This window comes from Furipterus horrens, unplaced genomic scaffold, assembly GCF_987537825.1.
Source record: "Furipterus horrens unplaced genomic scaffold, mFurHor1.1.pri manual_scaffold_6, whole genome shotgun sequence".
NCBI classification, from domain to species: Eukaryota; Metazoa; Chordata; class Mammalia; order Chiroptera; family Furipteridae; genus Furipterus; species Furipterus horrens.
This window is the reverse complement of record NW_028327176.1, coordinates 95,469,522-95,481,704: the sequence shown is the minus strand read 5'-3', so window position 1 is coordinate 95,481,704 and position 12,183 is coordinate 95,469,522. Positions and strand designations below refer to the sequence as shown.

The 12,183-nt window shown below is 51.9% G+C and overlaps 1 protein-coding gene across 2 annotated transcripts in view; it reads left to right on the top strand.

Moving 5' to 3' along the window:
- Positions 1–9,829, top strand: part of CUNH6orf132 (chromosome unknown C6orf132 homolog) — a 28,445-nt gene extending 18,616 nt beyond the window's left edge. For both annotated transcript variants that reach the window (XM_090282405.1, XM_090282406.1), the window contains exons 3-5: positions 4,002–4,077; positions 6,138–9,177; positions 9,602–9,829. In XM_090282405.1, coding sequence (XP_090138531.1) covers positions 4,002–4,077; positions 6,138–9,177; positions 9,602–9,719 — 3,234 coding nt within the window. In that variant the 3' untranslated portion in view covers positions 9,720–9,829. The remainder of the gene's footprint in view (positions 1–4,001; positions 4,078–6,137; positions 9,178–9,601) is intronic.
- The last annotated feature ends 2,354 nt before the right edge of the window (positions 9,830–12,183 follow it).

Here is a 12,183-nt window from a genome sequence, read left to right as displayed (position 1 = left end):
CTTGGGCAAGACACTTCACCCCTCTGTGCCTCAGTTTCCTCATTAATAAAACAGAGGTGGCAATAACAGCACCTGTCTCACTGGGTCATTGAGAAAAGTAAATGAGTTAAGAAATGGAAAATGCAAAAGTGTACCTGGTTCTCTCTCTCTCTCTCTCTCTCTCTCTCTCTCTCTCTCTTTTTAATTACCCTTTAGTGCCGATTATTATGCAGAGCAGTTTATATAGTCATTGTGTTTCTGATGAAATGAAGACTTTAAATCAGTCAGCAGTACTGTACCTTTCACAATATTAGTAAATTACTTGCAAATAGTCATAGTAAAAAGGAAATTTTGACCTCCAGTACAGGCAGTCTTCCCTTAAAACAAAATTTCCCATTTATTTAATTTTTTCTTTTTGAATATTTATATGTGTGAGTATACAAATATCTATATACATGTCCATTTGATTATTTCTTATAAAATTAAAAAAAAATGTGTATCTGGTACAGTGAGTGCCAGGAAAATAGCAGCTCTTATTATTGTTAAGATGTGGAGTACTGGGGGGGGGGGGTGGCTTGTGAGGTGCTGGTGACCAGAGGATGGATAAGTCTAAGTCTCCCCAACACTTTCTCTTTCGGTATTCTTGTCATTGTTTTGTTTTACTTTTTTAAATTGTAAGATACACATAACATAAAGCTTATTGTTTTAACCACTTTTAAATGTATAATTCAGTGGCATTAAGTAACTTTTCTCTCTAACCAATCCTAATGTGCAGAAAAATTGCAAGAATAGCTCAAAGAACTTCCTAGAGCCTTTACCCAGGTTCACTGCATTTTGCCACATTGGCTTCAATCGCTCCCTCCCCGCCTTGATGTGTACACTGTTCTTCCCGAACCACTGAAGAGTAAGTGAAACATTGTGCCCCTTTCCTCCTACATACTTCAGTGTGCGCTGCCTAAGAACGGAGACGTCTCTGCGCAATGATCAAATCCAGGAATTTAATGTTGATACGATACTGTTATCTAATACACCTTAATATATATTCAATTACTGCCGATTGTCCCATGAATGTCCTTCACGGCACACCCCTCCCACCCCAGGATCCAATCCAGGATCATGCATCGCATTTGGGCATCACCTCCAAGTCCTCTTCTTTTCCTCAATTTTCTGAGGCTAAGAGAGGCAGGTCAGGAATTTCAGCACCCATTTGCACACTACAACATGTCACCATCCAAGCAGTGCGCTTGATGCCAGCTGCCTGCGTCCTGTGATGAGCAGGGGTGGGGGGGGTCATCTTCTGGGTCTGTTCTTCTAGGACTAATTTTAAGATGGCTTTGTATTTGTCTTCTCTGAATACACAGAGTGGAAGTAGAGACAGCTAAAAGAGCCATCAGAGCCCATGTGGGCGCAAGTGGAACAGAGCAGGGCCAGTGGGGGCCTGGAGACGTGGGGCTGTGTTCAGTTCAGTCCTGGGAGCTCCTGAAAGAATGAGGCTGAACTTTGGGACCTGCCCCAAGGGTGGTAGAGAGTGCAGTGCCACAGCAACTCAAGCACTGTGGTGAGGTGGTGGGTATGTCCTAGGACCTGTTGTAGGTGAGGACATGAAACAGCCTAAGCTCTGGCTGGGCTGCTGCTCCAAGGCCACTCAGGAGACAGACTTCCATCCCGTGGTCCTGGGAATCTAATGCGTTTCCAGAGTTCCTTAGGATCAAAGCGTGGGTGAGCAGTATTAACTCTGGCCCATGAAGTCTGTCTGCCTTCCTCCTCCACACATATTTATACTTTAGTACTCGGGGTGACCCACAAGGTGCTTCCAGGATTCCAGGCAGCTTATCTTTACTTATTCAATGTTTTCACACTTTGGGGGGAAGAGGACTGGATGACATAATCCTTCAACTAGCACTGATTTCCTGGGTTAGGAATATTATCTCATTTGATTCTCATAACAATCCTGCAAAGTAGGAAATAGTACCTTCATCTGACTAGAAAACTGCTCTCAGTGATTTGTAGAAAAGATGAGCTGCGAGGCCTAGGTTTGCACCCCGACCCCGTTAAGGGATTTGAGGTAACATAAGTGAAGCGCTCAGTATAGTGCTGGCACACAGTAGGTACAGAAATGAGAGTTTAACATCACCGTCCCTATCCTGCCTCACCACTGCACATCAGACATCACACTGCGGGCAAAATTCAAAGCATAAATTTTGATGCTAAGTCCCAAGTCTTCCTACTTTCCAGTTATATTCAAAAGAGTAATTAGAGATCCCAACATGGCTTTTGAAGGTCTGGCCTCCATCTCATCAAAATCAGAGTGTACATACTTAATGGATGTTATTAGACACCAGTGGCATGTGTGTGCATGGGTGGGCTGGTCCCTGTACCTGCCCCTGGGTCAGAATCATTGGCTTGAGAGATGCTGAGAGCAGGTGTGTGCTGGTCGTGTGCATCGAGCAGAAGCAGGAAGAGACTCCATGATGACTTAAGGCCCTTCCAGCTGCAGAATTCTTTAAGAAGATGTTTGTTGTTCACAAATAACCAAAGAGTAATCTTGAGATTACCCTTGGTAACCCAGGACCTTGTGGATATCTCTGTACCATCTACCTTGAACCGCCCCCTCTTCTTGGATACTAAGCTGTGAAGCCCAGAGGATTAGTGCCATCAGCCCATGAGTGAGCAGCCTGGTGTCACTGGGACTATGTGTTTAGAGCACAGTGCAAGGGGTATTATTGTTAGAAATGGAGGGTGGGGAGAGGGTCACTGCCTGACAAACAGCAGCATCAGGAATGAACACGAGCTAAATGAATGGGTTGGAAGGATGGTGGGAGGGATTCGGTCAAGCATGCAGGATGGGGATAACAGGTGAGTGGGAAATAAAAGTTGTCTGGGAAGTGTGAGGCTGGCCAGGCGATTGAGGACCTTGAAAACTGCCATAAAATGCTCTACACTCCTCAAAGGACAAGTGTGAGGACTTTATTGACATATGGAAATGTGTGTTTAGAGAGAAAAAGCAGAATGCAAAGTAATATGTACAAACCGACAGCTGGGCAAACACATCACACCTGTTAAGCTCAGAAACCAGAAGGGCATTGCAGCGGTGTAAATGCTCCGGTATGCTTCTTTTTACATATTTACTTTTCTGTAACTCCCTAATAAAAACTAAGGGTGAGCAGGAGGCCAGACCGTGGGGGTTGGCTTTTAACTTGTAGACATCCACTAGCGTCAGGGCAGATTTTTTGTTTGTTCTATTTTGTTTTGTTTAAATTGAGGTATAATTCATACACGGTTGATTCTCATTATTTGTGGATTTCATGTTTAGAAATTCACCTACTCACTAAAATTTATTTGCTGCCCTAAAATCCATACTCAGGCTGCTCTGAACATGTGTAGAGGTAGAGGGGTAAAAATTTCATTCACCCAGTATACACATTCCCAACTGAGGTGAAGACGATGACACTTTGCTTCTCATTTCAACCCTCATACTGTAAACAAGTGCCCTTTTCTGTTTAGTGCCATGCTTCTTGTATTTCTGTGCTTTTTGTTGGTGATCTCGCAGTTTCCAATGGCCCCCAAGCGTAGTGCTGAAGTGCTGTCTAAGGTTCCTAAGAGTGGGAAGACTGTGATGAGCCCCAGAGAGAAGACACGCTTTGTTCAGCAAGAGTTCTAGTGCTTTTGGCCATGAGTTGTATTCAGCAAGTCAACAGTATACTTATATATTAAATAAGGTGTCACATAAAACAAGGTTATGTATTGATCAGTTGATGAAAATTCTGTGACCAAGGTTTGCCAGGAACCTACCTAACCTTGTACTTGCCTTGAGGCAACTTTACAGACCATCATTCCGTGAATAACAAAAGTTGACTGTGTCCTAGCTTTCGCCTTTATAAATGAGCCCTTCTATACTTAAGGATACTCATGAGGTTGTGCACCCCTCACCATCACAACAGGGAAATGGCCTCACACAGCATCAATTTCAGAATCACCTGTCCTGCCTTTCCTTGTTCACTGATCTCTCTGTTCTCTTACAGAATGCCCAGGAGAACCATGGACTGGCTGTGCCCACCCCCTCTGTTCCAGAAGACTTTGCAGACAAAGAAGTGACAGGTAAGAGGACCCTGGGCTTGAGGCTTGCCCATGTTTCTTTCATCTTTAGGCCCAAGTACCTGGCCCACCTCCCCAGCTGGTGATAAAACCAGAGTCCCCAGGCTTCTTGACTATGGCTGCTGTGGGTGGGATTTGAGGAGAGCCAGGGTTGGGTGAGGCCCCCTTCCGGAGGGGGAAGGATAATGCAGGGCCAAGGCCAGAGTAGGAACAAGGGCAGCATGAATTGGGAGAAAGAACTCTGGAGTCAGAAAGAGCTGGCTTTGAACCCCAGGTCCCCCACACATTAGCTTTGCTCCCTTGGGCAAATCACTTAACCCCTGGCATCTTGGATAGTATCTTCATATGAGCAATGGGAAAGACAATTCCAGTTATGGGGAGTAATGAAGCACTGGCTGGGATGTAAGTCACTTCTTGTCACACCTCTTGCTCAAAATCTGCCAGTGACTTTCCATGACACTCAAAAGAAAGGTTCTTGCCAGGACTGCCAGAATCTGGCCTCAGCTGGCCTCCTGGCCTGCTTTCTTTCCCAGCTCACGCTCCTCCAGCCAGCCCGCTCTCTGGGCTGTGCCGTCAACACCCAGGAGCATCTCCACCGCAGGGTCTTGGCACTGCACCTCCCTCTGCGTAGACTGCTCTCCCCCTGCACATAGGGACAGCTCTCACTCCCGCCTGCCCTCTTTGATCAAAGGTCACCTTGGTGAGGTCTTCTCTGATCACCCTACTCAAACTGCACCTCCAGCACCCCATCCTGGGCCTTTTCCTCCTCTTACCCATCCTCTAATGTGGTAATAATTGACTAATGTATTGTGTTCATGGTCTGTCTCATGGCTCCAGGAGGGCTAGTATTTTGACTAATTTTTTTTCTACTGCTGTATCCTAGCTCCTCACACTTGGGATGTCAGGATGGTGATGAATGTTCGCTTTCGCCTCCCCACTCTCTTCTGTTCTTTGTGACAAAGTCAGATAACTGGAGGAGCCCTTCAAAGCTGCACATTCCTCAGGCTTGTTAGGCTCTGTGCTGGAAACTGGGAGGAGGGGAGGTGAAGGAGGGATGCCCTTAAGAGAAGCAACCAGGATATCCTCGAGTCTGCAGACTCTAGGGAGAAGCTGGGACTGGATTCAGGAAGGGTAGGGCATGAGCTGCTGGCCCAGGTTGCTCAGCCTCTCTCTAGTGCCAAGTTGTCCTGGTCACTTTTCTACACACCCCCATTCCATCCCACAGTCCAAAATGTGTTCCAGAAGTTCTCTGTGAGGTGGAAAGCGGGGCTCTTGGTAGATTCAGAGTCTTTAGAAAGCAGAAAATTGCTCCCTCCCAAACTTTCACCTGAACTTCCTTACTGAGAAGGCCTCCAGGCCCCTGCCCTTGATCCATGACTCCCTCTCTTACTTTCGCTGTCTGTCCTACACAGTCTGAAATGCCAAGCACAAGTGGTAGTAACCAAAGGGGTTACCATTCATTAAGTGCCTACTCTGGGCCAAGCACCATGATATACCCTTTACATGGATTTACATGAATTCTCTTAATTTAATCCTCACAACAGCTTTATGAGGCAAGCACTGATATTATGTCCGTTTTACAGATGATAAAACTGAGGCTCAGCAAGGTTAATTAGTGTGTCCAAGGTCACACATTTGATAGGGTTGGGATTTGAACCCTGGTCTTTCTGGCTTTATGACAGTCAAGGCCCCTGTCAGAAACAGATGGTGCCCTCAAAGTGGGTAACTGAAGAGAGTTCAGTAAGGGATGATATACCAGAGTGTAAGAAGGGCAGAGAAGCGTGGTGGAACATGACTCTCAGGAACAAATGAAGACTGTTCAGTAGTCTCCAGAGGCTGGGCCAGGGACAGGCAGGCATCCTTCCCTAGAAAGAAGAGCATTACTCCCAGGACAGCTCAGGATATTGGAGACATTGCTGCTCCCTCACTTGGTGTTCAAGAGGAAAGGCATGACTCTGGCCAGTTAGTATGTCTTTGGCCCACCCCACCGTGCCCTGGGCACACAGAGATTGCCAGGGCTGGTCAGCCTCACGCCTTTCCTCTTTGTCTCTCCCTCCTTCCAGGTACCAGCTCACTAGTCAACGGCCACCTCCGACTGTACAGCTCTGTGGGTGACCTAAGGCCTGGGCACTATGGCCAGGACCCACTCATCCCCCCGCCTCCCCCAGGCCCAGCCCCAGGGCCACCCCCAGATACGTCGCAACCTCGAGGGGAGTCCCCACCACCACCTCCACCTTCCAAGGCTTCCCCACCACCTGCACTGCTGCTGGAACTCCCACCCCCACCCAGCATGGCCCCACCTCCACCCCCAGTATTAGGGGCCCTATCCCCACCATCCACACCCACCCCTCCTGATTTCATTCCCCCAGCCCCACCCTTGGCCCTTGTAGCCCCACCCCCACCCCCTATGCCAGCGCCAGCACCCCCAGCTCCAGTGTCTCCTCATGTAACAAACACTCACCTCTTTCCACCTGAGGGTGTCACCAAGTGGAAATCAGAGGTAGCACTAAATGGCAAGCAGCCAGAGAACCCCAGAACCAGCCCCCCCAGGAGCCCTGCTGAGCAAAAGGGGAGCCCTCTAGCACCTAAATCAGAGCCCCACCTCACCTTCCCCCGTTCATTCAAGGTGCCTCCCCCAACCCCAGTCAGGACTTCATCCATCCCGGTTCAGGAAGCACAAGAGGCTCCTCCAGAGGAAGAACCCACCACCAAGAAGGCCCCCAGTCGACTCCCACTGCCTCCCAACTTCCACATCCGCCCCGCATCCCAGGTCTACCCGGATTCCGCCCCTGAACCAGATCGCCCCCGGGAGCTCAGGACTGTGACACCTGCCAGCCCCAGGCTGAGCCAATCCCAGACCTGGACAAATGAACAAGCTGAGACTCTACCCCCAGCCTCTCCTGCACCCCTTCCCACACCCCCACCCCCTCCTCCAGCACCTCCCCTCCCCCCAGCCGCCCCTCCTTTACCCTCTGATGAGAAGGCAGCTCCTCCACCTGCTAGGTTTATGAAAAGCCCCAATTCCAGCTCTCCTGCTCTGAAACCCAAACCCAACCCCCCTAGCCCAGAGGACACAGCCACTTCAGAGCCTGTGGACTGGCGGGACCCCAGCCAGATGGCAAAACTTCGGAGCGAGCTGGCAGCCTACCTCTTTGGATCCAGGAGAGAGGACCAGTGCAACAGCCAGCGGCCAGGCCCAACGGCAGCCTCTCAAGCAAAGGAGGGCAAGAAGAACCCTAGCCTGCCAGAGAAGGAGATCCCCCCATGTGATCCTGAGAAGAGTCCCCGTCCAGAGAGAGAGGCTACTGCCAGCTTGGCCCTGCCCCCTGTGGACTACATCCCCCAAGGCTCTCCGGCTGCCAGTGTCCAGCAGATCCGGAATGAGCTGGAAGCCCGGCTTTCCTTAGTAGAGAAGGAATCCAAGCCCAGCAAAGGATCTCTGCCTCCTAAACCTCGGCTAGAAGGGGGAAGAATCTTTGAAAACAGAGCTGATAATGGCCAATTCTCCAAGTCTATAGCCAAGAATATGCCACCATTATGTACTACCCCTCTGCCAACCACACCACACCAGTCCAAGGCCACTCCTGGGCCAGCCACACCACCCAAGGCCACACCTGTTACAGCCACTCCTGGGCCAGCCACACCACCCAAGGCCACACCTGTTACAGCCACTGCTGGGCCAGCCACACCACCCAAGGCTGTGCCTGGGCCTGCTGTACCATCCACAGCCACCACTCTGCCCACCACATCATTCCAGCAGATAGAGAAGAACCTAGTCCCAGCTGAGCAGTGGAAGAAACCAGAACCTCAAGAATTTGCAGTGCCTCTCCAGCCAGAGGCAGAGGGGCGCCCCTCAGAGGCCAGCAAGCCTCCCACACAGGGAGCCCTCTCACCTCCAGCCCTCCCACCAAAGACATCCTCTGGCAGAGAAGGAGTGACATTTCTCTACAGGTCTCATCGCAGCCAGAACAGCCCTGGCCAAGAGGTTGCCATGGTGATGCCCACCATGGGCAGAGAGGAGACTGCAAGGTCAGGGGAGCCTGTGGAAGTGAAGGAGCCCCAGGGGCTACCAGCCAAAACCCCAGCCTCAGCCCAGCCAGCTGACGAGCTCCTCAGGCACCCAGTGACTGGGGAGGTGGTGGAGCGGGGCTCCCCTATGGCCCTGCTCCTTGCAGCCAGACAGAGGGCACAGAAGGGGCGGTCTGGAGGGGCTGTCCTGGGTCGGTCCTCCCTGCCAGGGAGTCTCCGTGACCACAGCGGCCAGCCCCATGCAGGCTCTGACAGCATCTTCCTCAAGGAGGGCCGGCCCAACTCCTTTACTGTGGTCCCCAAGTTACCCACAGAGGCTGAGAAGGACCCCCAGCTGGCCTCCTCAGCACAGCCAACTGTGACCGGTCCGTGGAAGGCTCAGCGGGACAGAGACCCAGAGGGCACAGAACCAAGCTGGGAGCACAGCTGGACCAAAGCGGAACCCCAGGCCCCTGTGGCCTGGGAAAGATCAGCCTCCTCCAACCTCCCCCACGGCCACCTGCTGCCCAAGTCTTTCTCCTCCCCTTCTTCTCCTTCCTACAAGGGCGAGGAGAAGTTCAGCTTTGAGGTCATCCCACCACCACCAGAGTTCAGCAATGACCCTGAGCCTCCAGCCCTGGCCCTCCAGTATCTGGACCGCCGGGGGTCTCCTCCGGGGAGCAAGTTCTCCGACTTGGGGCAGCCCCTGGACGCAGGCCCCGCATCCTCAGCGCGCTTTCCAGCGGGTGAGCTCTACTCGGCCAGAGGCCTGGAGCGATTCTCGAGGGGAAGCCGCTCTCTCATCAAGAAGCGCCTGTACCTCGGGGAGGCCCACCACAGCCCCGGGCTGTCCCGCGGAGGCACAGGCCGGAGCCTGAGCTCCCCCAACTGCTTTGGGCCTCAGCCCGGAGGACCCTGCGGAGCGCCCGCAGGCCCAGAAATGCGGCGCGTCAACTCTGCGGGCCGAGCGCGCCCTGGCGGCCTGGGAGCGCGGCGGATGTCCCTGGAGGGCTCCACTGCTCGCGGAGAGGCCAAGTACAAAGCTCCTGGCAAAGCTTCCAGTGGCGAGCACGTTCTCCTCTCTGCTACTGTCAGGTGAGCTGGGGGCAGGGGTGATGGGGGGGTCGTGGAGGGAGCGCGGCAAGGGCAGCCAGGCAAGGTGGAGACTGCCCTTGGACCCAGCCTGGCCGCCTGTCAAAGACACACTTGATGTTCTCCCCCATGGTTTTTGAGGACCGAGAGAAAGAGGAGGGAGGCAGGCTCACGTTACCATCCCAGCCAGCCTAAGAACGAAGGGTTATGAATAGAAGGGTATTATGTGGACCAGAGGGGGAGTCCTGGGTCTGGTGAATCAATACTGGCGAACTGGGGTCACCCGCGGGGTTGATAAGCCCAGGGCTTGTGGTGCAGAAACCATAGCTGAACCACATCTTTGCCTCATATGCGCTGGAGGAGAGAGGAGGGCTGTTGGTTAACCAGCTGCAAAGATTCACCTCGCTTCTCTTCTGCTCCCCACCAGGTCTCCCCGCAGCAGCCCCCACTATAGAAGCCCCATCAACACGTTCACTGTGAGGCCTGGGACCCGCCATCCCATCTCCTACGCCTACTCAGGGGCCCATCGGAACGCCCCACCCTGAGCCCAGGGCTCTTGCTTTCCTGGGGGTGGGAGGCACGCAGCAGGAGTTGGGCGCCCGACTCTGACACAGAGGAGTCTTTGTTACCCGAAGGCAGGGAGATGGACAACGAATGCGAATGCGAAGTAGCGGCTCCAGGAAGATCAAGCGTGGGCCTCTGTTTCCCACTGTGCGGTGGACTGTGTGCAGATGGGGGTGGGAGGGGGAAGGAGGGAGGGAGGGGAGGCACCTTCAAGAGCCTGGAGCCTGCGTTTCTGCTGTCTGGTACTATTTGCTTTAGCAAGGTTTACTTAAAGCAGTTTTACAAGCACTGCCTACTGAACAGGTTCTGAAAGCAAGGGGTGGGGCATTACATTGGAATGGGAACCTGGCTGGGGCGGCTCTGATGCCTGTGAGGCCCTTCTGAAGGGCTGTCCCCGTGGGGCCACAGGACACTATAGGTTGACCTCTCTAGTGTCCACCAGTTGCCACCCTAAGAGATGATTCCTGAGGCTCCTAGTGTAGAAGGTAGGTAATCCCCAACCTTTCTTTTTGGCACCAGGGACTGGTGTCATGGAAGACAGTTTTTTTCCAGGAACAGGGCTGGGGACAGGGGATGGTGGGGAGGCAGAGCTCAGGAGGTAATGCAGGTGAAGCTTCCCACTCCCTCGCTGCTGCTCACCTCCTGCTGTGCAGCCCAGTGCCTAACAGGCCACGGACCAGTACTGCTCCTCAGCCCGGGGGTTGGGGACCCCTGGCCTACACACCACATGGAGAAGATACCAGACAGTGCTTTTCGTTGATTAGCCAAGGGCAGGGATGGGGAACTGATAGTTCATTTTGCTCTGGCTATAGGGAGGCCCAGAGAGAGAGGCATTGGCAAGTGTGGGGTGGGAGACAAAGGATTTAGGCTTAGTTTTCTCCTTACACCTAGGCAGCTGTGACTTGGGGATTGGGCTCAGGGAGTCGGAAGGCCTGGTGCACAACACCAAAAGCCTTACTTAGCCAGGTTCCATCAGGGATTTGGAGGCGGCATTGTTCCCAGACACTCCTCTCAACCCTGGTACTACAGGTCCCCAATATTATTGAGGCCTTAGAATGCTGCAAGGCCATGGGAAGTAGGGGGTGGCAGACAGGGAAATAGGATCTGCGAGATAACGGCTGCTGACACGGAATGTTTTGGAAAGTCAAGCGTGGTAGGACTGGCCAGTTAAGAGCAGGGGACCTATCAGTAGGGTGGCCATTCATCCTTTGCCTGGCTAGACCTGGTTTATACCTGTTTTTCAGGGAATGAGACCCCCTTCTGCTTTCAAAACAGTCCTGGTTTGGATGATATATGGTCACCAAACATCAGGAAACAATATTCCTTGGTCTGTCTTCCCTGCCTTCAGGTCTTGGTGGGCCATGGGACCTTTATCATTTGTAGTGACCTGCCAAGGTACCAGTTTATGGGGACAGCAGGTGAGCCATTTCAGGGAAAGAGAGTGTAGGGCTGGGCAAGTACTTCGATGGGGCCAGATCTGGTTACTTGTGTCCAAGAAGTGAACCCCGCCCCAACGCTGTCACTGACTCTATATGTATGAAAGTATTTTCCCTGTATAATGTTTTATAAAAAGAGTTCATTAATTTATCTGCTGTGTTAAGGAGGGGTGGGGTGTGAGTTCCTAGCTGTAGATTGCCCTGGGGTGAGTGGGAAGGACTGACTCTCACTTGGCGTGGGAAATAAACAGGCCAGTTTGGACGGGCCTCCAGCTCTGTGACTGCAGATTAATGACTCGGAGTTCCTGGGGTGTGATGAGAGACTGGGAGAGTTCAGCTGGGGAAGGCTGAACACAGGGTGGTGGCTGGACTAACTGGTGAGCCATTTTGCTGGGCCCAAATGTTGTCTTCTGATCCTTAGGTTCTCCTGTTCTCCAAATCCATCAAGGGAAAGGGGCAGAGCTGAGGTCTGGTGATAACAAACTGTGCCCTTAAGCAAGTCTCTTAGACTCTCTGAACTTTGGTTTCTTCTATACACTAGGCATGATAATAATACCTACCTCATAAGGCAATTTTGAAGATTGGAGACAGTCATGAAGTCATTTAACACATATTTGAGTGACTTCTAGATGGCAGGCACCATGCTTAGCAGGATATACAGCAATTAGCACACTGACCTGCCTCCAACCCAGGGCAAGATGATAGCCTAGTGGAGGAAAGAGAGGATGATAACAGCACAGAAACATTATAGATTATAGTAAGTGGGAGGAAGGAAAGGAACAGGGAATATGAGAATAACTGGAGGATGAGGGAGAGAAGTGGATTTACTTGAACCTGGTAGTCAGGGAGGGCCTCTTGATGTGGTGACATTTATGCCAATTTAGGCAAAGCATCCAGCATGGGTCTGGCACTCAGTAGTTGCTCAATAAACTGCATCTTTGGGCAATGACTACTTTATGTTTGTGTGTGGCCTTTCACAGTTTTTCATAAAACTTTGACATGGTATCTT